At 38.1% G+C, this 25,619-nt stretch overlaps 2 protein-coding genes across 7 annotated transcripts in view; one reads left to right on the top strand and one right to left on the bottom strand.

The window, feature by feature from the left end:
* Positions 1 to 18,301, top strand: part of SLC16A4 (solute carrier family 16 member 4) — a 40,702-nt gene extending 22,401 nt beyond the window's left edge. For 3 of the 5 annotated variants that reach the window (XM_079111388.1, XM_079111386.1, XM_079111385.1), the window contains one exon: positions 349 to 1,206. In XM_079111388.1, the coding sequence (XP_078967514.1) occupies positions 349 to 515 (167 nt within the window). In that variant the 3' untranslated portion in view covers positions 516 to 1,206. Of the gene's footprint in view, positions 1 to 3; positions 291 to 348; positions 1,207 to 10,218 lie in introns of those variants that run through there. The other 2 variants (XR_013759383.1, XM_079111387.1) reach the window with 2 other exon arrangements.
* RBM15 (RNA binding motif protein 15) overlaps positions 1 to 22,403 on the bottom strand; it is a 212,368-nt gene extending 189,965 nt beyond the window's left edge. Inside the window, exons 1-2 of one of the 2 annotated variants that reach the window (XM_079111373.1) lie at positions 19,512 to 22,402; positions 15,137 to 15,508 (exon numbers count right to left, since the gene is read on the bottom strand). In XM_079111373.1, coding sequence (XP_078967499.1) covers positions 15,486 to 15,508; positions 19,512 to 22,380 — 2,892 coding nt within the window. In that variant the 5' untranslated portion in view covers positions 22,381 to 22,402 and the 3' untranslated portion in view covers positions 15,137 to 15,485. Of the gene's footprint in view, positions 1 to 15,136; positions 15,509 to 18,349 lie in introns of those variants that run through there. The other variant, XR_013759373.1, reaches the window with a different exon arrangement.
* Between the last annotated feature and the right edge of the window lie 3,216 nt (positions 22,404 to 25,619).

Below are 25,619 nucleotides of genomic sequence, written 5' to 3'. Positions count from 1 at the left end.
TAGCTATTTATAATTCCTTGCTCTTTAAGAATAGTGATATTCTAATAAAATTCACCATAAAATGAAATAGTATGTGCCCCCTCATCTTTTCCAACTTCCATTCTAAGCTTGGAGATGAGTTGAGTCCACAATGACTTTTGCATAAATAAGTCCTTAACTCATATGAAACTCATTAAACTTCATCAATTAGAAGTAAGACACATAAGAAGCTTTATTAACTTTCTAATGGGTCACACACAATACAGATTGGTAAGTATAAAAGGTCCCTTCCTCTGAAATGCAGTTCATGGCTGAGAATTACTAATGGAAAGATTTGCTTCACTAATAGAAACCATTCCTTCTTTCCAGGCTGGTTATATGATCGTATGCAGACCTACACTGGTTCTTTCTATTTCTCTGGCACATGCTATCTCCTTTCTTCAGTTTCCTTTTTCTTTGTACCATGGGCTGAGAAATGGAAAAGCAAAAAGTCTGACCAGAAAGAAAGAGAACTACAATCAACAGAGAGAACTTAACAAAAGAAAATATAAACAAATAAGTTAGTGAAAACCAAAGCTTGGGAAGAAAAGCTCCCTTGTTTGTAAAATAAAAAGATAAACCAAATAGTTTGGAAGACTCCATCTTGCTTTATCATTCTGAAGAACAGACATTACTGGCAGTAAGAAAAGAGTAACAGTATCTTTAAAATTAATCAGTTGAAGCAGCCACCTTAGATATTACATAACATCAGTGTACTATAATAAATTAACCCTCTCAATTGTGCCATTGAGAATTTGGTCACTAAAATATATGAAAATGAAAACCTTTTTTTCTTAAAGAAGCATGAACTATAGCCATTGGTTAACTAAAACTTTGAAATCTGAATGAATATTAAAACCTTGACTGGAATGGTATCATCCCTCCCCACCCCAAGTTTATCTTTGTCTATCAACTAGAGGTAATCTTTCTTTTCTTTTTATTACTTTGTTAAATTTCTATGATATGTAATGCTATGCAATAAAAAATAAAAATTGCTTTAAAAAGCCCACAAAACCTTCATTTCAGGATCTTTATGGGAGTTCCTACTCATCTAAACAATATAGTTTTTCACTACATCTAGTTATCTAAAATATTCTTCTTAAAGATCTAAGTCTCTCTTCAGAACTACAAGTTTCATATTACAGTTGTATAGGTGTTTTAATGGATATATACTTAAATTAAAATGTTTATTATATGTGAAATAATTATGTTAACTGATAATTTTACTTAGATTAAGCAGTTACATGTGAATAAGGTCTTTTGGATGAAAAATATCCTAGTTTTCTGCAATATCAATTTCCCTTAAGAGCTTCAGAATGCTCCTTAAATTATCATCATCATGACACCCTTCCAATAATTCCTCTCTGCTTTAAACATCTGACTCCCTATAAGAAAAAATCCTTAATTGAAAGCCTGATTTGAGCTCAAGATTCCATTCCTTTTACTCCCTATACAAGCACTGTGCAAGCTTTGCTGCTACACTTCCAGCCACCTGTCTCTCTCCACCAGCTACACTCTCACTTACCATTTATAATTTGACTAGCTCAAACGCTCACTACTCTGGAAAGCCTCCCCCACTATCTGGAATCCCATCTAATCTTTAAGAGTACTCTATGAGCTCACATGCCAATCTCTTCCAATATTCTACAAGATCAACAAGATGGATGAGATTTTATTCATCTCTGTATTCTCCAAGACCTAGCATGAGCTTTGGAACGAAATTAATCTTGAATGAAATCTCATTTATCAAATGTTAGTCTTTCGAGGTGTGGTGACACACACCTGTGATCTTAACCACTTGGGAGACTGAGGGAAGAGGAGCACAAGTTTGAGGCCAAGGAAACAGCAAGACCCTAAAACAAAGAGAGAAGGAATGTAGCTCAGAGGTAGAATACCCTCTGAATAAATAATGCCCTCTAAATAAAATGTCTTATTTTAAATGTAGTTTTTAATATGTAAATGTAGATGTCTAATTTATTTTACATTTACATGTAAATTAATGAATATAAAACAAGAAAACTACCCCCTCACACAGACACCAAAAATAGTGAGCTAATAAAAAATCTCAGTTCTGCCACTTGTGACCATATGATCTCATAAATTACTTAACCTCTCTGAGCCCCCAATTTCCTCTGTAAAGTGAGGATAATACCACAATGGAATTCATAGAGGTACTGAGAATTAAATGAAAATACACTTGTACCTAGCAAAATACTCTTCACACACAGTAGCCTCGACCTTCCTTTCTTCTGCCTTATATTTCAAAAAAGAAGAAAAAAATATATTAATGATTTTCTAGGAATCATCCTCATCAAGTCCTCCTTCCCTTTTGAGCAGTAATTATTTTCAAAGGGATTTAACTAACTTCAACTACGCAGGGCAATTAGATTTTTTTCTTCCATCTACACAAACTGTACATTTTAAGTAGAACCAACTAAAGAACTCCAAACTGAAATGTCATTCAGACAGGTTTTACAAATCTTATGTAACCAAAGAAGTTCTTCATCCTATCCAGTCACAGCCCCTCTAAACATGGGTAGTATGAATTAAGAAAGCCTGAATCCCTAGACCATAAGAAGTTAAAAACTTCTATATCTGTGTTCATTGTGTTAACAATTAACTTCCACTTGCTCCTCCTCTCCCCTGTCCCCACTGAACTACATTCCCAGCCCTTTCTGATTTTTTATTCTGAGAGTGTCTTACTAAATTGCTGAGGCTGACCTTGAACTTGCAATCCTCCTGTCTCTCCTTCCAAGCCACTAGGATTACAATCATGTGCCACTGTACCTGGCAACAATTTCTGATGTTTCTATTCATTTTCTATACTGTTATTTTCATGGAATATTGTAAGTCACTAAGGTGTGTGCATTTTATATACAGTATTATTTTATTTAATCTTCACAATAACCTTCAGAAGCAGAAACTGTGATGCCCATTTTACAAATTAATAAGCTGAAGTTCAAAGAAACTAAATAACCCAGTAAACTGTTAGGACATAACTTAAGTCTGACACAAGAACCTACACTTTCCCTTCTATATGACCCTTGTTCTTGGGGGTAACAGATTATGAAGCTTATTTAGCTAAAATTGACTATCTTATTTATTATAACTCAAATTAGCCTAAAATTTTAATTTCTAGACTGAAATGAATACAAAGTGCATAAGAACCAGTGCCCCCCCCACCAAAAAATATTAAAATCACAGATCTTACCTGCCACCATGCAACCACATAGTTGATAAGACAATTAACTTTTTTAGGTCTTTCAAAGTTAACTGAATCTGATCAAAGAAGGTAATGTCTAATTACAGGCCATTTATAATTCTTTAATAAATAGTTGGAATGTTTATAAATTCTAAGCCTTAAAATTTTAAAAACTTATCTTTTAGAGTTATGATTATGTGAACACATAAGTTCCACGTACTACTTCTTAAGTACTTACTAAGTTACATTTAAAAACTGTTAAGTTGGGCGCAGTAGCACACACTATAATCCCAGTGACTAGGGGAGCTAAGGCAGGAGGATCCAAGTTCTAGGCCAGCCCGAGCAACTTCACAAGGTCCTAGGCAACTCAGCAAGACCCTGTCTCAAAATAAAACATTAAAACATCTGGGCATGTGGCTCAGTGTAAAAGTACCCCTAAGTTCAATCCCCAGTATCAACAAAACAAAACAACAACATAAAAAATCATTTCTTTTTGCTCTAAGAAAATGCTACACCATCCTTTTAAAAGAAGAAATCTATATATGTTGGTCATAAAATATTATTTCTGATATTAAAGCTTTATCTTAACAGCATTTTTAACTTTTCAGAGTTCTTTCCCATCTATTACCTTATTAATAACATGTCAATGCTGTGACAAAGTTTGGATAAGTATTATTATTATTACTACCTTCTACTTAAGGAACAAAAGCAAATTAAGACTAAGTTATTTGCCTAAGGATACAAAGCTAGTCCTTAACAAAACCTAATTACTAGGCTGGGAGTTCAGTTCAGTGGTAGGGTACATGGAAGGTTGGGTTCCAATTCCCGGCACATACACAAAAACTCCCACAAGAACCAAAATTTAATTATTGGTGCTAATTACATCATGGCAACTGGGTTTTCTTCTTTAGTGAATCTCTGTTATTTTTTTTACTTAAATTGACATGTATACGTCCAAGGACTACAATGATAATTTTGTGGTATTTTCCCATTACTCTAGGCATATAAATATATGTGATGTTATGTTTGTTTGCAAAAATTAGGTCCTTAGTAAACAAACACACTTAACTGTAAAATCACCCTTTTCCATGAAGAAATTCCCCCACATATTCATATTTTAATTGTTTTGAAGACAGACATATTGTAAAACTTGAACAGTGGTTTCTCTAAAGATGTTAATATGAAATTAAAACCCAGTACTTTATAAAAGCCTTGAGTTTCCCTTAAACCTGAGGCATTAGGACTACCTATTTGCCTCATGTATCTCATTTGCTACAAATATTCACCCAACCATCTCACATTTATCACCTATAGTCTTAACATATACACACAATCAAAAAATAACTAAAGTGCTTGGAACCAGTCTTTTTAAATCAGTTTAAAATCCTTTGTATTTTATTTCTATGAGATGTAAACAGGCATTACCTAGGATCAATGGGATGAGATAAGTCACTTCTTAAAAAAAGAAACTATTAGTGCAGCCAATCTGGAAAGCAGTGTGGAGATTCCTCAGAAAGCTTGGAATGGAACCACCATTTGACTCAGCTACCCCAACTCCTCAGCCTATACCCAAAGGACTTAAAAGCAAAATCCTACAAAGATGCAGCCACATCAATGTTCATAGCTGCTCAATTCACAATAGCCAAATGGTGGAACCAACCTAGATGCCCTTCAATTGATGAATGGATAAAGAAACTGTGGTATATTTATACAATGGAATATTACTCAGCCATAAAGAATAATAAAATTATGGCATTTGCAGGCAAATGGATGAAACTGGAGAATATCATGCTAAGTGAGATAAGCCAATCTCAAAAAAACCAAAGGAAGAATGATCTCACTGATAAGCGGATGATGACACATAATGCGGGGGGGCAAGAATGGAGGAAGGAGGGACTGTATAGAGGGAAGAGAGGGGTGGGAGGGTAGGGAAAAAAAATAACGGAATGAATCAAACAACATTACCCTGTGTAAATGTATGATTACACAAATGGTATGCCTTTACTCCATGTACAGAGAACCAACATGTATCCCATTTGTTTACAATAAAAATAAATTTTAAAAAAGGCAGAAAAAAAAAGAAACGAATCCCTGATACATTCCAACAGAAATTAGTATAGTATGAAATTCCCTTCAGCCCAAAATGTAGATCAATAAGAACCTAGGGAGGCCTTTTTAGGGAAGCAGACACTGAACTAAGATTGAAGGGACTGTCTGAATTTGGCTAGAAATGACGGATTTCTTGAGACCTGAGACTCTCAGTTTTAAAACCAGGACAAGTTGGCTAGTCTTACAAAGGTAGAGGATATATCTGGATCCTTAATAGCAGTGGCATATTAAGGTATTTCTAGCTACCTTCAACAACAACAACAAAAACAAAATCACAAATTCAGTTCTATTTTTACCTCAGCAGAGCCCCAGTTAGCATAACATAAACTCACAATAGAAGGATACATTTTATAATGAGAACTCACCTTCTGGGCATGAACTGACCAGGAACTTGTAAAGGACAATTTTTACAAGTGACAATTTGAACAGAAATGAAGGTAAGGTGTCCAAATCTGGTTTATGTCAACCAATAAAAATGTTCTTTTAACAGTGAAAACAGTAATATGTCAGGACCAAGGAAATAAGACAGGTAACTTCCAAAGAGCAAGAGCTAATGTCTTTCTTTCAGTATCTCAAAGTTAGAGTTTTTAGTAAGTCATTTATGTATACCAACCTGTAAACCAGAGAGATTTGCTTACCACACATATTTCAAGCCTTAATGCTGCAGCTGTGCAGCATGGCACTTAAAAGCCATCGCAAGAGAAGACTCACCAACCAGCAGTTGTCTTAGGTTCTACCAATAATGGGTGTATCTGCCTGGAGAAGAACAAATGTATGTTCCCCAACAGAAGAACTTATCCTGCTTTGCTGAGAGAGGAGAAAGGCTTAAAAAAAAATGGTCAGTAGAACAGTTCTTGTTTTATAATCAAAAGAAGAATCAGACTGCTACAAAGAGTATTAATTCATGCAGACTTTTAAAATGTCCTCTGTACATATTTTATACCAATTTTACCTTATCAGAAAAATAGAATAGAATAAAATCTAAGAGGATAAAAATCAATTTTATGACCCCCCCAAATTAAAAATAAGTGAGAATTAAATTGTTCATTCTTTGAAGAAATGTGAAGTCAGATTCACAAGAAAAATAAATCCATATTTAAACCCCTTTTTATATTTAATGACTTGATATCAGTTTCTACTCAAGTGAAATATGTAGTTCATATTTGAGATCTAGTTCACTGATGTATATCTTTATGCAGAAACTGACACCATGCCACTGTTAGTAAGATATGGGTTTATAAATATGGAATTAAAAGAAAACTTACCCTTTCCCTTTGTGCAGCTCTGACTTCCAACCCAGTTTCTATAGAAACAGGTAGACAAGTGCCAGTGCCAGAAGTCTGCCAATTAGAACTCAGCTTTTACTTGTTGAATAATAAAGCCAGATCCCAAAGTCAGCTATAGGATTTTGTCAGTAGATCCTAAAAAGAAACCCAGGAGGAAAAAAAGATGTTTAAACCATCACTGTACTTGGAAATACTCCCTCTTTAAACTTGGTTATTAAAAAGAGTAAAGGATAGAGATCCAATACCATATGTTAAAAAAATTACTAGAGCTTCAGTTATTACTAAACTTAGGCAATAGCAAATAGAACAAAAGATGACACTGGAGGTTCAAAATACCTTTAAACCACATTAAAAGAAAAAAAGAACTATATATTACAGAAACAAAGTAGTTCTAATCACCAAATCTTGAACGTTCAAAATTAACTTCTTCCTTTTGTGGAATGGGTTGTAATATTAAAACACTCTAGAGGATAAACTTCACAAATGAAATTTGTCAGGAGGAACAAATGATGATGCAGTTAAGTTTCCACTAAAAACAAATCTCTCATTTCTGAGGACTAATCTATAAATCATAAATAAACTCTCAAAAAGCTTTCTAGGACTGGGAATACAGGTCAGTGGGAGAACACTTGCCTCACGTGCTTAAGGTCCTGGGTTCAAATCCCAGCACCAAGGGGGAAAAAGTTTTCTAGAGATATTGACATTGCTGTGCTCAATGAAAAAATCCCTCCAAAGCACATATGCCAGTTTAAAACTTTTAAGAATTGTGGGATGCAAGAATGATCTGGATGCTTGATGAATATATTTTAAATTATTTTAACATAAAAACTTACACTTTAAAAATATTCCTGTATCTATATCAACATAAGGTATAAACAGTCATGCTGCATATACTAATACATATAAATCAGTATTGTCTTTTGCCACTGTATAATTTAATATGAATTGAGATTCTTGATTCTTATTGCTATGTAAGGAAAATAAATTATTTATGTAATTAGAATCACAGCACAACTACAAAACAAAGGCCATAAGAACCATTCCTCAATCCTGCTCAAATTTATCTTCCCATAGAAAGTTTATGGCTGGGGGTGTGAGCGTACTCTGTGGTGCTTACTCTACAGCCCACCCACCACCCCCGCCTATAAAACTCTACCTCTACAAATTTTCTAAATCATCCAGCAACTATCAGCAATGCTGATATTCTCACCTGTACTTGTTAAAAGGGCTAGGGTGTGGTTCAGTGTCATAGTACTTGTCTAACATGCAAGATCTTGGGTTTGATCCCAGTATAGCAAAATTATGATGATGGTGATGATGATCAATATGTATTCTATATATCACAATGTCAAAGCAGAATAGGAAGGAGATGAAAAAATGTAAGCATAACCAAATAATCAACAACCAGCCAACTAGGACAGGTAAGAATAGTAACCTCTCCCCCTAGTTAATAAAACTGGTAATTTTCTGATCACCTGAATCTCACTACCTCAGAACTCTTTTATTCCTACTTTTCCTGTTGAAAATATTTTTAATGCTACACTGTAACTGTCACTAATACACAAATTTGAGTCTTATGCATGAGAAAGGTTCTAATCATCAATTTTTATCACACAAAATACTCAGCTACACCTAAAGAAATGTTTCTATTATTATTATTATTATTACTAGGGATTAGACCCAGGGGGACTTTACTACTAAGCTATATTCCAGTCCTTTTTATTTTTTGAAACAGGGTTTCACTAAGTCGCTTTAAAGCAGTGTACATGTAAACTTCATGTACAAGGCCTGGGGGCTTTGTCCATTCAAAAGGTTTGAGATGAGGCCCTCCAAGTCTAAGTTTCTAACAAACTTCCAGATGATACTAATGCTGTTAGTTTGCAGACACACTTTTGGTGGCAGGGATTCTGGAAGATTAAGCAATATACTGTACAGACCCCAAATTACACCCTGTAAGTTTTTGGTTTAGGCTTTTAAACAATCTGATTGGGTTTATATTTGTTAGCATGTACAAGATTTTTCTCTAAAGCAATGGGTCTCAATCCTTGCTGTACAGCAAAATCACCAAGGGCACTTAAAACAAATGAAAAACAATACCTGGAACTTCCCAGAATCCCACTCCACCAAGGTCTATTTTTTAAATGAATCTCTGAGAAAGTCACAGCTACTAGCATTAAAGTTCCTCAGGTAATTCTAATGTGAATATTTCTGCTTACATAAAGAATATACACAAACTAGAGCCTGTAAGATACTTATTTTGGGAGCTACATAAAACTATGATCAATTTATACATGCTAAAATACAAATCAATTTAATGGGACATCTATTTTCCCAAGTGCCTTAAAATGTGTAATAACATAATTATAGCATCCAAAAGTATTAATTTTGCCTATAATGATAGTTCTTTTGTGGACAGATACAATAACTTATGCTCATGTGTAAAATTTTTTCATTAAGTCTTTTTTCCTGGGTGAAAAGTAAATCCATTAGTCACCTGAGAAGAGTCAGACAACAAATTCAGTGATGCTTTGCATAGGATGAAAGCTATTTCACAAAAAGACCCTCAATTAATTTTTGGCATGAAAGTTTGGTTTGATACCACCAGAGAAATGGCAAGTTATAAAATACAGAAAGCTTGGTGGGTGTATTGTATCAGAAATTTATATGAGTACAGTGAAAATTGTCATGACAATTTGCTGAAAGCAGAAAGAATATCAAGTGGCACACTGAAAAAAAGGAGTATATACTAAAAAGACAACTGCTTTGAAAGTTCAGAACTATCAATAATTATGAACCCTAAGAAGAAATAGTATCTATTTTATTGTAAAGAATACTAAAAAATAGCTTTGTGTTAAGGTATATGCTTAGCATGCATGAGGCCCTGGGTTCAATCCCCAGCACTACTTCCCTCCGTAAAACCTCCCCCAAAACAAAAAACCCAACTAAATAAAAGAATACTGCTGATCTCTAAGCAAGAATATATTCATGGACTTACAAAGAATCTGAAAAGGCAAAAATGTATGTATTTTACTTGGCATTTAAAGTAAATTTATATGATACTTTGAGAAAATTTTTCTTTTCTTCTTTTGGTGGTGAGGATTGAATGCAGGACCTCTTGGCATGCTAAGCACATATTCTACCACTGAGCTACCACCCAAGCCAGAAGTAGTCAAATCTTGATCAAATCCTAACCTGCCACTTGCTGAAAATCTCCAATGGCTTTCCACTGCCTTAAATATTTACAGTTCGAACTTTTACTACCTCGCTTCTTCCACCAGTATGTAAGCTCCGTAAGAATACAGAAACTTATTTTTTTTACCAATATACGTGTAATAATAGTTAACCAAATAACTGAATAATTAATTAGCTCTACTTATCAAACACAATAAAGTATAGGTCGTACACAACAAGAACTCTCAGTCATTTAGAGGACAAAGATATACTCAACTTCATCCATACAGTTTGAGCATCCTTTATCTGAAATACTTGGGCCCAGAAGTGTTTCAGATTTCAGTTTTTCAGACTTTGCAATATTTGCAAAGGCTTTATTGGTTGAGTATCCCTAATTGGAAAATCATGTGCTGTTCTGTTTTGTTTTTGCAGTACTGGGGCTCCAACCCAGGAACTTAAGCATACCAGGCGAGCACTCTGCCCATGAATACATCTTCAGCCCAGAAATCTGAAAAGTTTTGAACACAAGATTGAAAATATTCAGATTCTGAAGTATTTCAGATTTCAGAAAAAGGACACTCAACCTGGAATTCCTTTCTATCTCAGTCCTGTTAGTAACCTAGTCATAAAGTAGTAGATAAAGGTTAAGACCCATTAATGCAAACAACTTTTATGTGTACATAAACACGAACTTGCTCAACTCCAGAACTGCTTTCAATTTTTAGATTACAGTCATATGATTTTTAGATTAATGTCTAAAATTTCAAGGATACCTTACTCAGTTCTTGGTTGTGTATCCCTTAGCCAAGTCATAAAACTTTTCTGGCATACCTTATAGCATTTCATAAAGTAAACTATGGGCCCTTTGCAGATTGTTATTAGGCAAAATTAAATACTAAGCAAGACTATCTTGAAGAGATAATTACATAATTGTAAAATGGTTACTTAACTGACAATTTTAAGTGATAATCTGATGGCATTTGCAGTTTTGTTCTCCCTGTCTGCTCCAACAGATTTGAGTTTACCTTCTGGAAGTTCCTCCTCTCAGCTTCTGAGACAGAATACTATTCTCGCTGTCCTACCTAGGTTTCTTTTCCAGCACCATCATCTCTTCATAAATTCAACATTATCCTAGCTTTACACCTCAAGCAGTCTTTATGCACCAGTGTAATTCAACATGCAGCCCACTGACCACAGAATGTATTAGAATTACCTAGAAAGCTTATAAAAGAATAAAGATTCCTGGACCATTCTGGTCCTAACATTCTAAATGTCCACAGTGGAGAGAAAAGCCTGTTTTCCCAAGGTTTGTTTCTGTTTGTTTGCTTTTGTGGTACTGAGGCACTGTATCACTGAACTACCTTTCTACCTCTTTTTGAGACAGGATCACACTAAGTTGCACAAGTTGGCCTTGAACTTGTGACCCTCTTGCCTCAACCTCCTGAATGGCTAGGAGTATAGGCATGAGCCACTGACTTGCTTCCCAAATATTGCAAATGTTAATATACTATAGGTTGAAATCCACTGCCCATTTTCTCTAGTTGACACATTTAGCCATTCCCTAGTCTCCAGAAAACAAGTAGTGAGACATAATAAAGCCTAGTGACCAAAAGAGCCCTAGCTGAGACAAAATCCTGATTAGAACTCCAGTCCCATCACTCACTCTCAGATTCTGGTATGTGGTGAGAGTTAAATGAGACAAGTACATATAGTACTTGGCAGAATGTTTGGCCTGGAGTATTCAATAAATTATTGCTATCAAAAATGTTCCAACTGATCATACATTTTCACTCTACCCTTCTCAAACTGGCTTGCCCTTTAGGATTTCCTATTTTTGTTGATTCAACCATCTTACTAGCTTTCCAGGCTTCAGTTTGCATCATATCTTTTCTATGGACCAACAAACTGCTATATTATTACTCTTGCCTGCCTGCCCTAGCCTGTGAAGTCCACCTCCCTCCCACCACTCTGCATCCTTCTTTAACAAATTCTTCCGTAAAGCCTTTCTTGACCATCCCAACTTATTTCATATACCCATATCACCATACAAAAATGTATTAGCACTTAATGATCTGTGACCCACTTCCTATAGCTGACATGAACTGTTAAAAATTTCCCAGTATTTAACAATTTATCTATTTCTATCTAGTTTCCCCAATTACAGTATAAGTTGCCAAAGTAGGTAGAGAGTATCTGATACGTTACTTCCTATTCCCAGCAATTAGTTCCTAATTACAAAGCCAACATTCAAATGATAATACAGAAATCTTAACTGGAAGCTGAATATTACAGTCACTTGAGCATGTTAAGTAATTTTACCTCAAGATCAAAAACTCCTTTGCTGCTAAGACCAAACTTGTCCAAGGTTTGAAAAAATTGTTATTCAAAAAATTTCTCTTTTAAGTACTTCAAACTACATTCAAGTTTCTAAATAAAAAGATCTTTTAAACAGAGAAGCCCAGAGAGCAAATTTGAGTGAGACATTAAGGTGATGGTCAGATAAGCCATAATCAGATATACTTTTTAAAAAAGAAAAGTAGATGCTATATAAGCCACAGGCAGTACATTTATTACCTCAGATACACTGATTTTAAATAATTATATGACATGCTATAGAAGTGGTAATGTATAAAATCTGGGTTGTTTTAATGAAGTCAGATGATCCTCATTTCCAATTTTAATAACTTGTCAAACTTCACAAAACGAGCCCAAGTCAATTCAGAGGTGTTTCTGGAACTATGTCCTTTGCAGAACCCTAAATATTGATCATATGAAAGACACTGGGAAACCACACAATTAATTCAATAGGTAGTTTCCAACTTATAAAATCAAAATTCTGTATCTAACACAACCCAGCTAAGCAGAAATAAATAATCTCATGAGTACTGCAGTTTCAAAACATTATATTATACACAATGTTTTTGCATATGATTTTATACACAAATAAATACAACACTTCTACCTTCTTGAGATGAATCCTTAGACTTTAGAAAGATATCATACATGTAGAAATAAAGAAGAAAGTTTAAGAATCTTCTTAATACTCCAGTCATTTAAGATATTTGTTTGCTAACTGGAAAAACTACTTACTGGGTTTATAATTGAAATAGCAAAAGAAAGAAAATACACTGCAAACTGACATTCACAGCAGGTATAAAATCTTTAAAGAATTGCAAAGAGATTATTTAGCAAAGCCTTAGATGCAGCCACATATGTAGAACACAGAGAACATGGAAAAAAAAAAAAAAAAAAAAGCTACTGTCCTTCCTTTTGTCCCTTTTACTATGTCAAAGTATGGATGCAAAAGCTGTCCAGTTAAACAATCCAAGGGGCTCAATGAAACCCATGGAAAAAGTACCTAATACAGATCAGCTACTGTAGTTAACCAGATTCTGTTAAGTCTTCTGGAGACAAAAAAGGAAAATTCTATTCCAAATATTTGATTCCATTTAAAACAAAGCAAGGAAACCTAAGTTATGCTTCTGATAAGTTGCCAAAGCCTCACACTTGAGTAATGGATTGGGGGAGTGGGGCTCAGAGGGCTTGTAGGATTAACTGGACAATGAAAATGTTAAGAGCAGACAGGCATCAAGCTCGTCTCAACACTGCCTATTCAGTTCCATAAAGTAGCAGTTGACTAATTTTATAATCAATCTATTTGTGGGACAAGAAAAAAAGAAATTAAACATGTTGGCTAAAATATCTATCATTCCCAAACAAGAGTGGCATACTTTCTTTTGTTGTTTATACCATAATACTCTTCACTTTGAAATGTATAAATCAGTTTATAAATGAGCAACATTTTGATACAATAAGTCATCTTGCACTATTACATCACAAAAAGGGCAAAAGCCAAGGCTAATGAGAATTGTCAAAATTTTACAGAATATCAAGGCCACAAATTTCAAACCCACTACCAAAATTTTAACACTTTGGCTCCCCTATTAAAAAATAATTTTTCCAGGCAATAATATCAAGTAGAACAAAAGTTCTGGCCTGGAATTTTGTATATATGGTAGCTCACTGAGGGGAGGGAAGCTAGTAGAGGCAGCAGAGCGCATGAACTTTCAACCACAGAAACATACCCAAAACATTAAATGCCCTCACCCTATTAATTATAATGCATTTTTTACCTCTAAAAACCCTCTTACCTGTTTACAAGAGTTTATACAGCTGTTTGCCACTGGAACACCACCTTGCAGAGTATAACCATGGCATCCTTGGTTGATAATCACCTGTTGCCTAGCAATCATCATCCCGCATGGAGACAGACAGCACTAGGGCTCTTCCATCCGAGGTTAAAATTCTTAACAAGCCCAACAAGCCTGCATTTCAAGGAGGTCTTCGTCTGCAACTAGTTAAGTTTAAAACTGGCAAACAACCATGGTGTCTGAAGCCAATGGTGCAGCATTGCTGGCTTCCTCTTGAACTCCAGCGTTGTCACTGAGCACCGAAGTCTCCTGCTGCAAACAGGGGAGTTGTTCTCCTGTACTGGGAACAGGCTTCCAAAGCTCAAGAGCCCCTGTACAGGATAATGCAGGAACTAAAGGCAAACACTTTCTCCTCCTTAATGATGCCTCCATTTTTTTCCTCACAATCTGTACTACCAACCGAAGTGACTGGGCCTGAGTGTGCGTTCGTACCTATGAAACCGTCACGGTGCATGCACATCCAAGGCATGTAGAACCACAGGTCAAATAAGGCACAGATACCAAGTAACGGTTCTAATTACAAACGCTATCTCTCAGGAACTCTTCATCCATTCAGAACTAAACCCATCACTGCATAACTCGTAAGAAGCCCCTGGAGATGGAGGAGCTCCTCAAATGTGTCAGGAAAGGCTTTATTAACATCATCATTAACATTTAAAAAGCAAACGGAGTATTTCTCCTTCTTTTGGCAATTTGGTGGAAATGTTAAAAGTGCAAGATAAAGCAATTTCAAACTTTTCTTCAAATTAAAAATGAAACTAAGGCCAAACGTGATGGGTGGACAAAATAAATCAAAACTTAAATTTCAGCAACTCCAGCTCTTCAAACCAGCAAAGCCCCCGACTCGTGCACTGTGGTGAGGCTTAGGGTGCTTGCCCCGGCTTCTTGTGTGCCAGCAAACAGCACCATTCCCTCATCACGTTGAGGACCGAGAAGCAAAGGATCCCCTTCACTGCAAACAAAGGGGGTCACGGTAACACTAGTGATCCTTCAGAATTGACACACCGTGATAGTCAAAATGAAATTGATGGTCTCCCTGCTTCTTGCTCAAGACATACAAGATCTGAGCAGCAGCAAGTACCCCCTCGGCTGCAAACAAAGGGGTCAAGGTTTGCCGTCAATTCACTTCCAGGCAGAAAAACATTTTCCTCAAAAGAAACAATTTATTTAGAATAAAACAAAAGCAGCTCAACTGTGAGCGCACGTTTGAGTGACAGCTACTTTTAAGCTGTGTGAGCCATAAAAAGGGTTTTTCTTTACTTTTCCAGAACTCTTGTGTACACAGCACAAAGCAAAGAGGTCATTTTTTTCCACTTAAAACACCGGCATTGGCATCACAATAGCAGATACACAATGTTAAGCTGCCATTTTAGTAAAATGCACAAATACTAAACAGATTAGCTTTCTTCCATCAGAGGCCCATGTAAACTCCACATAAGCCACAACTTCTCTTCAAAAAGGTCCATTAGAGCTTTGAATTCCATATCTTCATCCGCTGTTCACCAGTTTTGCTTGCAGGGGGGAAAAAAAGGTTATTCAGTACAAACGTTTACAATATTAAAAATATATATATTTCCCCTATGCCATTATAGATGAACATAATATTAACAAGACCTTCCTGAATAGGACGTCCACCTCAACTTCAAAAAGCACCAATAATACCCACTGGCACAAACCTTGAAATGAATTTACTGTATGAATACACAAATAACAAGTAGAACAATAAGGTAAGTTTTTTTTAAAGACTGCAATTGAGGATTATAGGATTGAAAATATCCTTTATCCTCATATAACTGAGCAAAATGTGGCAAAGATTTTCAGAAAACAAGTTTGTAAGCAATTTATAATCAATCAACATCTCCTTAAATATAACTTTAAAAATGAATTTATAAAAAGGTGGAGTTTAGTCAAACTTTTACCCCCTCTACTTTCATTTTGTAATTTATATGGAGCATTATTATTAAAAGGGGTCAAGATACAAAGCCATTTAAAAATCCACCTTTATCTATGTTACCAAAAACAGCAGCTGTTATTTTCCATTAAGAAAACACTCATACAATTGCTAACAATCAAACACATCAGGACTCTTTGTTTTTCAACTGTTTAAATCATACACATAAAAACTCTTCATTAAGCTTAACATTTTACTGTGGTTACCTGAAATCATTTTCCCCCTTTAGGGACATCACTATAACCAGAATATTAACAGGGTCAGTTTCATTTCTCTTCTTGTTCTCATTCCTAACTCCTATCTCAAAACCAGACACTGGGACAGAAAGAGGAAAAAAAAAAAAAAAATCCAGAAATTCTCTCCAAAAAAATTTTTTTCACATTAAAGACCCCTTCTCAAGAGGCTTTCCTTTACCACAAACTTTTTGGTTAATGGTTTCTGTATGAACCCAAACTTCAGTTTAGTACTATGCCTGCAAAATGAGCAATTTCACTGTGTAAAAAAAGTGGACTTAAATTTTTCAAAAAAGAAAAGCAGTATTATCAGTGAACACCTGCTCATAAAATAGTTTTTAAATAAACCTGGAAATGCCTCACTCTAAAATACCTTATACTGCTGTACATCAAATGATCCATGGGAGTCAAGAAGGGAGTATATTACCTTCGAAATATGACAAAAGCTTATATCAGCCAGAGAATGGACATTTTAAGATGTAATTTGTAAATGAAAACTCTACTCTCAGTGAATGAGAGTCAAAGTACATGTCTTAAACCAAAAATTTAAGTTTTCCTGTGAAAAAATATTTACAGGAGAAATCCCAGTTACAATCAACAAAATATTGTCAATTAACTATATCTATTTGCTAGGAATTGAGTGACAGTTCTAAATTTCCAATTTTGAAGTTGTGATCTTAAAAGTCTTAAATTATCTTATTTTCACCAGCAATATTTAATACGTAAATATACATAAGAAATTTTCTTTCCATTCATTTTAACTGAGTTCCTGAAAAATCAATTACACTAAAGTAATTAAAGAAAAGAAGATTTAAAAAAAATTGATGTTACAAAGAACATCAAATGTTGGGATTTTGAAATTCTGGCTAATAAGAATTAGAACCAGTTTTAGACGTTTGCTTTCATTCAAATTCTGAAGGTTAAGTAGATAACGAGTTATTATGAACCTGCACAACAGAATGGGCAACACAAATAAGAAATTTATCAGGATGATGGCACTATAGGTAAGCACCAAACTAAACATCATTAGCTTTTTTTAATACATACATTTAGAAATGGAATCAAGCCAGTTTCAAAAACACTGAAGCACAAATTGCCCAGATCTAACAAAAGCAGCAATGTCAGATAAGGATTCAAACAAACATGGAGCAAAAACCACAGTACTCTTCAGTAGGCTATCATACCAAATTAAAAAAAAAGAAAAAGAAAAAGGGAAACCACACACATTTGGCTTATATAAAATTAGATGTCATGGACTTCACTCTCTAGAGAGCAAAATCATTTATCCAACTATCTTATCAAAAGATATTCAAAAGTTAATGGTTAGTGAAAATTATTTAAACTGGAAAAATGTATCTATCTTACAAATTGTACTTTAACCCCTTGTACACCTGCATTGGCTTGCACACCTGCATTGGCTTCTGAATAGGTAGGTGCCTATTCCACTCCAATCACTGCTTTTTGGAAGCAAAAGGCATCCAAAGTCTTAGTTGTAGTTCGGGTATTTTCTCTATAGACACATCAAGGGCCTTCATACTCAGCCTAGTACTTTCCTTCTCTCAAAACAGCTAGTTTTTCCAGTTTAAAAAAAAAAAAAAAAAAAAAAAAATCCAAAAAAATTTTTTAAAAATTTATAAATGCATAGAGAAAACCAAAAAGGATGACACAGTAGTAATGAAGCTTTCATGCTGACATGCATAAGACACCTGTCATAATGGAAAATAAAAATTACATGACATTTCCCTGGGTTATTATTGGTGCTATTTCAAAACTGCCAGATTTGATAACAGAAAGAAAACAGTTGGGTTCTGCCAGGCTTTGAATAAGTCACTTTCACAGAATAGAAACATGACCATGATCCAGAAGGTCCTTAAGTTTCTCATCATAATTAAATATCAAGGGCCTTAGCTGACATCATCAGCACTTAAATCAAGAAAGAAAAACATAGTTACTAATGATCTGAGAAATAAAGGGTGGTGACAGAGGGGTAGATGAAAAAGTCAAACAAAAAAATCATTCATTACTGTAAAGTAGCACAAACCCTTGTTAAGAACCCCAAGTCATATCATCCTCAGCTTTGGAAACAGAAAAAAAAAAAAAAAAAAAAAAAAAAAAACCAAGCAGATGGGTTAAATTATATTAATTATAGGTGTCTGGACAATTAAAACAATGAAAAAAAGGCCTTTCCTAAACTGACATTTCAAATCTCTATGGCTGGAGAGTGGTGAAAATACTAAGCATGAAATTTCAAGAATATTCAAAACATTTTCAAAATATAATATCACCACTACTGTTTGAATATGAAAATAAAAAAATACACACAAAATTTCAAAAAAGCATATTGACAGGATTTTACAATGACTTTAAAAAAACTTCTGCAATCTAGATACGGTTGATTAATGCCCAATGAAACAAAAGATGACTTACGAGCCTGCAGACCACTCTTCTTTCTATTATTTAAACCAGAAATTGAATGGATTCGAAAACAAAAACTCATCTTTGATGAAGAACACTTAGTTTTGAAATATACACAATTAAATTAGAACTGTACCTGCTATAACTCTCTGAAAAAGTCAGTAAAAACACCACCACACACCTATAACTGACCAAAGAATTCTGATTTTTAAAAGCACCTACTCAATTCTTGCATACTAAAGACATAAATGGTTTGTAACACAGTCCTCAATTTTAACCAAACAATTACAGCTACAAACCAAAAGTGCAATACGGGATACAAAACTCAAGAACTAATGATAAAAATGCATGTTACAGCAAACTCTCTGGGAATAAACTGTATTTTAAGAGAAACATTCATACCTGATTAAAATAATTATACTGCTAAGCAATTTACCAGCATACGCTTTTGAGATCCCTGATCAAAATTTGTCACACATGTAACATTTCTGGAATTATCTACACATCAATCAAGCCACTTTTCTGTGTATGTTACTATCTGTTTATAGTCAATGGGTTCTTTTCTCCAAATTTTGATTTCTCAAAATTTTGGTTTTGTAACTTTGAGGATTTTTTTTTAAAGATCAAGTTAAAAAAAATGAAGAAAAAAGTGGAAAATTCTCACAAGAGTAGAAACTCCTAATTAAAGCAAATCCATCTCCTTGCTACTTTCAGGACATCCCTTTCACTTTACGATAATAACTAACTGTCCTGACTTCTATTTTAAAGAGGTTTATAAAAATATAAAAAAGAAAAGACAACTAAACAACTAATTAAAAAGAAAATCTCATCTGATGCTGTATCCCATCACACTTCACAAAACAGGAACCATGTCAAAGTAGTAAATACAGGTTATACATGGACTTTAGGACGCACCACGGACAATGATCATGACCAGGTAATCTTCTTCAGATTTGGCCAGTGCCTTGGCAGGGGAATCCAGGAACTGCTGGGAGAATTCACAGGGTGGGAAGGCATGAAGGACCCCGGTGTTTTCCTTGTCTTTGTTGCCTCCCACAGGGAGGCTGATCACCCCAGCTGCCTGCTTTTGCTTTAAATAGGACACAAGGTTCCTAAGTGGCCTCTGAGTAGAGGGGGCAGTGTCCGATGTTGCCGATGAAGAGGAAGACCGGCTATCGGAACTTCCAGGTACAGCCAGAAGAATGGCATAACCATTGGGCCCTGCCACTTTGATACGTCGAGTTACTTCATCCAGCTTGGGCTGGTCCAATCGGAGACGCTGAGTAATCTTAAGCTGGGCCACTTTGCCTCCAGTTGAACCCTCCACAAGAAGACTGCTAGCCACTTGGAGGTCACCCTGCAAGAGATGCATGTTGGAAGGAAAGTTGCTGTTCTTGAGTAGAAGCATGCCCTGCCAGGCCAGACAGAGTTTGGGAGAGGCTGCTGCTGCAGGAGCTGTCCCCCCATCCTGTTTCTGGGAAGGGGACTTCAATTTTGATGAAGCATTGCTGGCGCTAGGTGCACTTCCCTCAGAACGGTCTTCTTTTTTCAGAGGGCTTTTTCCCTCAGTGGGAACAGCTGTCCGGTGCTTCCTATCCCGTTCAGCTGATGCAGAGTTTTTACGGTCTCGCTTGTCACCCTGGCTCTTTTCCAAACTGCCTCGTCTGTCTCTGATTGGAGAGGGTCTTTCCAAGAGAAGAAGTCGGGAAGACCGATCATTGTCACTGTTATAACGATCCCGGTTACTGCTCAGTTCTGGACTGCGATCAGGAGAAGGCGCACAGTGACGTTTCCGTGGCCGGTCACTCTCAGGAGACCTATCCAGATGTCGACCTCCACTCTCCTCGGGCAGCCGTCGCTTCCTAGGTTGGTCTCTGCTGCTGGGCATATCTCGGTCACCTCGGTCCCGGTCCAAGGACCAGCCATCGCGCCTTCGATCCAAGCTATCCAGTGGCTCATAAGCAGTCACAGCAGTAGCTGCAGTTCGAGTGCTGCGTTCCCGGACAGGGGGTGGCGGTGGGACCCAATCAGAATCAGAATAAAGGTCCCTATCACGATCTCTGTATAGTAAAGGTGGTGTCCTATCCCGGGCACCCCTCAAAGGGTCAGGTGCTCGATGTCCAAAAGCATCTGTCACCAGTTCATAATGAGTCAAGGGCAGAGGCTGCAGATATTGCTGCTGGTAACGATGTTCTGTGTCTGCAAAGTCTACTCTAAGGCGACGATCTGGGCCACCAAGTGGGAATCCCCGCATATGGGTCCAGGCAGCATGAGCTGCATCCAGGCTTTCATACTGGATATATGCCCAACTATCCCCTTTCCGGTAGTCTATCGTGCGTATGGTGCCAAATCGGTCAAATTCTCGTGCCAGCGCAGCAAGAGGCACCCAAGGTCCGAGGCCACCTACCCAGAGGCGGGTAGTGGGTGTAGCTTTACCATAACCAATTTTGATAGGGTTCCGAATTATAATTTTGCCAGACATTGCTAGTTTGGCCCGGTGAGACATGTCTAAGTTCTCGAATTTGAGAAAGCCATAAGTACTGGTCTGGCCACGAGAAGGTCTCTTGATGTCTACTTCTGTAATAACCCCAAAACGATCAAAAGCCCTTCTTAGATCACTCTCTGTCACAGTAATGTCTAGGTTGCCCAAGAAAAGCGTCCTGTTAGCACGCTGATCATCCTCGGGTGAAATCTCATCCACTTCTCGAAAAGGAGCAGCACCTGCTCCAGCTCCCACCCTTGGCTCAAGGCTATATGCTGGGCGCACTCTCTCATAGAACGGGTAGTCTCGTTCTCTCTCCAGCTCTCGGGGTAATGGTGGAGGAGGTGGAGGGGGCAGGCGGCCAAGAGCCAACTGCTGCAACCGGTAGTCTCTGTATCCCAAGGCAGCGCCACCAGGGGAAAGTGATCTCTGGCCTCCACCTCCTCCCCCAGGAGGGTGCCGGTGGCCACCTACTGAGGCACCGACCACGCTGGCTGACGGAGGGTAAGAATCTTTGTCTAAAGGGGAGCGGCTGCGGCGCCGGCTGACATACACCGCTTCTATCTTCAGAGGCCGGTCATAGAGCACCAGGCGGCCTCTGGCATGCTTGGCCGCCCGCGCGTCCTCTGGCCGCCGGAAGTTCACAAAGGCTACCCGCTCATCCCCGCTGCCAGAACCTGAGAGATGACTGATTTTGACACTTACATCCCCAAAGCGCTTGAACTCGTGAAATAGTCCGTCCTCCACCGCTTCGTCACTTAGCTGGGACCCCAACTCGCTTATCTTCAGGGTCTTGTACTCCCCGCCGTCCCCTCCGCCAGGAGCTGAGGAGGCGGCCCCAGAAGAACGTGACTCCCCGCCTCCACCCCGGGAGCTGCTGCGCGACTCGCCCCCGCCCGAAGAATTTTTGGTGCTAGGGGAGCTGTAACTATGCATGCGGCTACTGGAGCTGCCCCCACCAGTGTCATACTCGCGGCTGCCACCTCGGCTGCTGGACTTGTCCAGATGAAGGCTCCGCCGAGAACCGCCGCCGCTGTCTGTCTTGCCGCTGCTGCTCCCGTTGCTGCCACCAGAGCCCCCTAACTTCTTACTCCGCTCCCCGCGGGAAGTCGAGTCCTCACCACCACGGGAGCGTTTGGGCTTGACTGGCGAGCGCTCTTTTCCCTTCATTGTTGCGGGTAGTCGGAGGTTGCCTCCGCGGAGCTGATTAACCCGCCGCCCCGCGCTCGTTTCACACAGCGGAACCGCACGCCGCCATCTTGGACTCCGCCGCGGCAAAGGATCCCGCCCCGCGGACCTCATTGGTCAATTAGCCCTCTCTTCTACAGTCTCATTGGGAAAACTGTTTGTCTGTCTTTACATCTCCCCGCGCTCCGGGAAGGCTCCCGCCCAGCCACTTTTATTGGGTTCCCAACGCTCTCGTCCGGGTACCTCATTGGTTGTATTCGCTGTCTATCTTAACGGTTCCTCGCGCCAGGCTGTAGCCCCGCCCCTCGTACTCTATGGTCACTTGACCCAAAGTCTGGAAGCGTTGATTGGACAAAAAGTCTGCCCTGTAACGGTACTTCTTGTGCGGTGAAAGCAGCGATCCCACCTCTTCATCCCTTTCATTGGTTTATAACCCTGTCCTTTAACCCACTATTTGGGAAGTCGGGCCATCAGTTCTGGTTTTTTTTTTTTTTTTCTGTTTTGGGTTTTTTGTTTTTTTGTGTTTTTTTTTTTTTTTTTTTTTTGAGAGCTTGGTACACACCGATCTCGCGAGACGCAAACAGCGCGCGTCTGGTCGCTCGCGCTCTCTCGACCCCTTTCCTCCAACTTCTCCGGCGGCTGAAAGAAATTTAAATCTGATTGGCTGTTGGTGAGGAAGTTGATAGGCCGAAATAATGTCCATCACTCGCTTAAACTGAGGAGGCTGACTGAAGGTGAAAGACTAGAACACGCACTTGATGTGCGACGTCTCTTAAGTGTCGCGAGGTGGTGACTGTAGCCAGGCCCGCCTCCCCGCGCTTTCGAGGTTCTCTCAAACATATTTCAGTCCCGGGGTATAACTGTGCTTCGGCCCTTGAAACCTGAAGCTTCCGGGTTCCCCACCGGTGTACCTGTGCCGGACAAGGGCTGAGTAGGCGCTCCGGTGTTAGGGCCCTAAACCTCCTTAGGAAGCTGTCTTGGGGAGCGCAGCGGACACCATCTTATGCCCTCTGGCCGCTGCGTGAACACCCTGAAAAAGCCCCACCCCCGTACGAGAGAAAGCGTCGCCCGCGGTCTCTGGCCAGCGGGGCTTGCAGCACCGGAGTTCAGGGTTAGAGCCGTGGCTCACACTGGCGCCCTGGGCAGCGCGGAAAGGCGGGACCCGGAGAACTAGGAAGAAGTGCCTTCAAGACGCAACCCTAGCGAGCGAGCCCGGCTCTCCTGGGCGCGCCCTGTTCCCGCCCCAGGTAACGAGGGGTGGCCGCCGCTTGGCTTGTCGGAAACTCTAGGGCCACCGCGGTAGCGTCTGGGCGGGAATAGGTGTGGGGTTTGTATTCTGTAAAAGAGCAATGTAATGTGATACAGCTGTGTTTGTTTTACTATGTAATGCTTCTCCCCATAAAATAAATGAAATTTATGCTCCATGCGGATATGTCACTTTTTCTTGTCGCCTCTCAGCACCCGTTATTCTGTATTTGAAGCCAGAAGCACAACCGCATTGCTGCCTGTAGATCCGCCTCCTTTTACTCATTTAGTCGTCATCTGCTCAACTTTATCCTTTCCACAGACTGTGTTAGAGAAGGACCTGTGCAAGGTGCTGGTGGCGCTAGCGCTCACGGTCTGGTGAAGGGAAATTGTAGGCTTTCCGTATACTTCCCGAATATGTATGTGCCTGGCAGAGGTTGGGAGAGTTCTTATATTCATTACCACATCTTACAAGATATGATCTGTAGAAGAGGATGCAAGGTGTTTTTAAACATGACATTTTCCGAGGTAATATTGTACCCAAAACTAAAACCTGGTTTATAAGGTTAGGAACTGTGACCTGATTAGCCTGCCTGAGCCATCTTTTTTTACCCTCTGGAGATGAAGATATGAGCCTTTTATCTGTTGTTTACATCAAAGATATTTAAAAGGATCTCAATATGAAAAGAATAAAAATGCACAATATTGTAATGTGTAGACATATTCATTATATTAAAGCTACTAAAATAAAGTAGAATAATGTGTATAATTTACTAATTGTGGTTTTAAGAAAATTGAATATGTATTACATGTACGAAGGTATGCATTTTTTAAAAAAATATATTTTCTTAGAAATTTTCTTGATAAGTAAATGGGGAATTGTTACTAGGATTGCCCATAGGAGGGAGTCTGAGGATATGGAGTGAAGGAGACTTTTCTTTGTACACATTGTTAAGAACTCTTACCAGGTACATGCAATTATTTTTTGAAATTTAAAAAATTTTACTTTTGAAATAAAGGAAATTTAATTTCCTTTATTATTAATAAAGGATAATAAAATAATAAAAAGGAATAATAATTCCTTTATTATTCCTTTTTATTATTTATTTATTATTATTTCCTTTTTATTATTATTCCTTTAATAAGGAGGCTATTATTTTTAGCCTCCTTAAACTATTTTATGGAAAAAGCTAAAATATACAAAAATAGAATGCTATAAAGTACTCCCATGTACCTAATACCCAATTTCGACTATTGTCAGATCATGTCAATCCTGTTTTATCTACATTCCTCTTCCCACTCTCTACTGCTGCATCATTTTGTTCCAGGTCTATCTGATACATTCCTGTCTCGGGCATGCAATCAGACATTTCTCCAAGGAGTCTGTTTCCTTTTAGTGGAAAATGATATTGAAAGATAAAAATCTGGACAATAGAAGATAAAACACACATATCATCTGTAAAACCACACTTTGCATAGGGGAGTTTAATCCATTTCAAGGTTATGTGAATACTACACAAAAGGAAATTGAAGTTAAGCCTTTATCTGATTATGTACTCCATGTAATAACCAATTCACATAAACTGGGCTGCAGAGTAACTATTTGGGGCCTAAACTGACCTCTGTAGGTGACCCACTAATCACAGGAAAAGATAAGGACCAAATCAGCATAGTTTCCCAAACATGATGAGGGCTTGAGGAAGGAGGACAAGAGTTGGAAAGAGAATTCAGGGAATCAAATAAGCATCAGTATGTGTAGCACTGCTACACATGAAGCATGCCAACCTCCTTTGGCTTGTCACTTGGGAACACCAGTAACTTGACAGACACTATAGCCCACAACAGGAAGTCTTGCCTAAAGGGACTGGCAGCCTGTCTGGAGCCAAGAAGACTACTAAAGTTTTGTTTTTGTGTAGGACATAACAAGAGTCAAAATACAGCTTGTGAGAGTGTATGTACATGTGTATGTCAGGACAGAATAATAACATGTTGGATGCATGCTGTGTTTAAAATAAATGTTTTGTGTTCTTTAAAACATGAAGCTTTTTACACTTTAGCAGCTTGTATTTACACATGTACTTTGAAGAGGGTTGAGAGAAGATAATAGC

This window comes from Sciurus vulgaris (assembly GCF_902686455.1).
Source record: "Sciurus vulgaris genome assembly, chromosome: 1".
In the NCBI taxonomy this organism is placed as follows: domain Eukaryota; kingdom Metazoa; phylum Chordata; class Mammalia; order Rodentia; family Sciuridae; genus Sciurus; species Sciurus vulgaris.
This window is presented reverse-complemented; position numbering and strand designations above follow the sequence as displayed.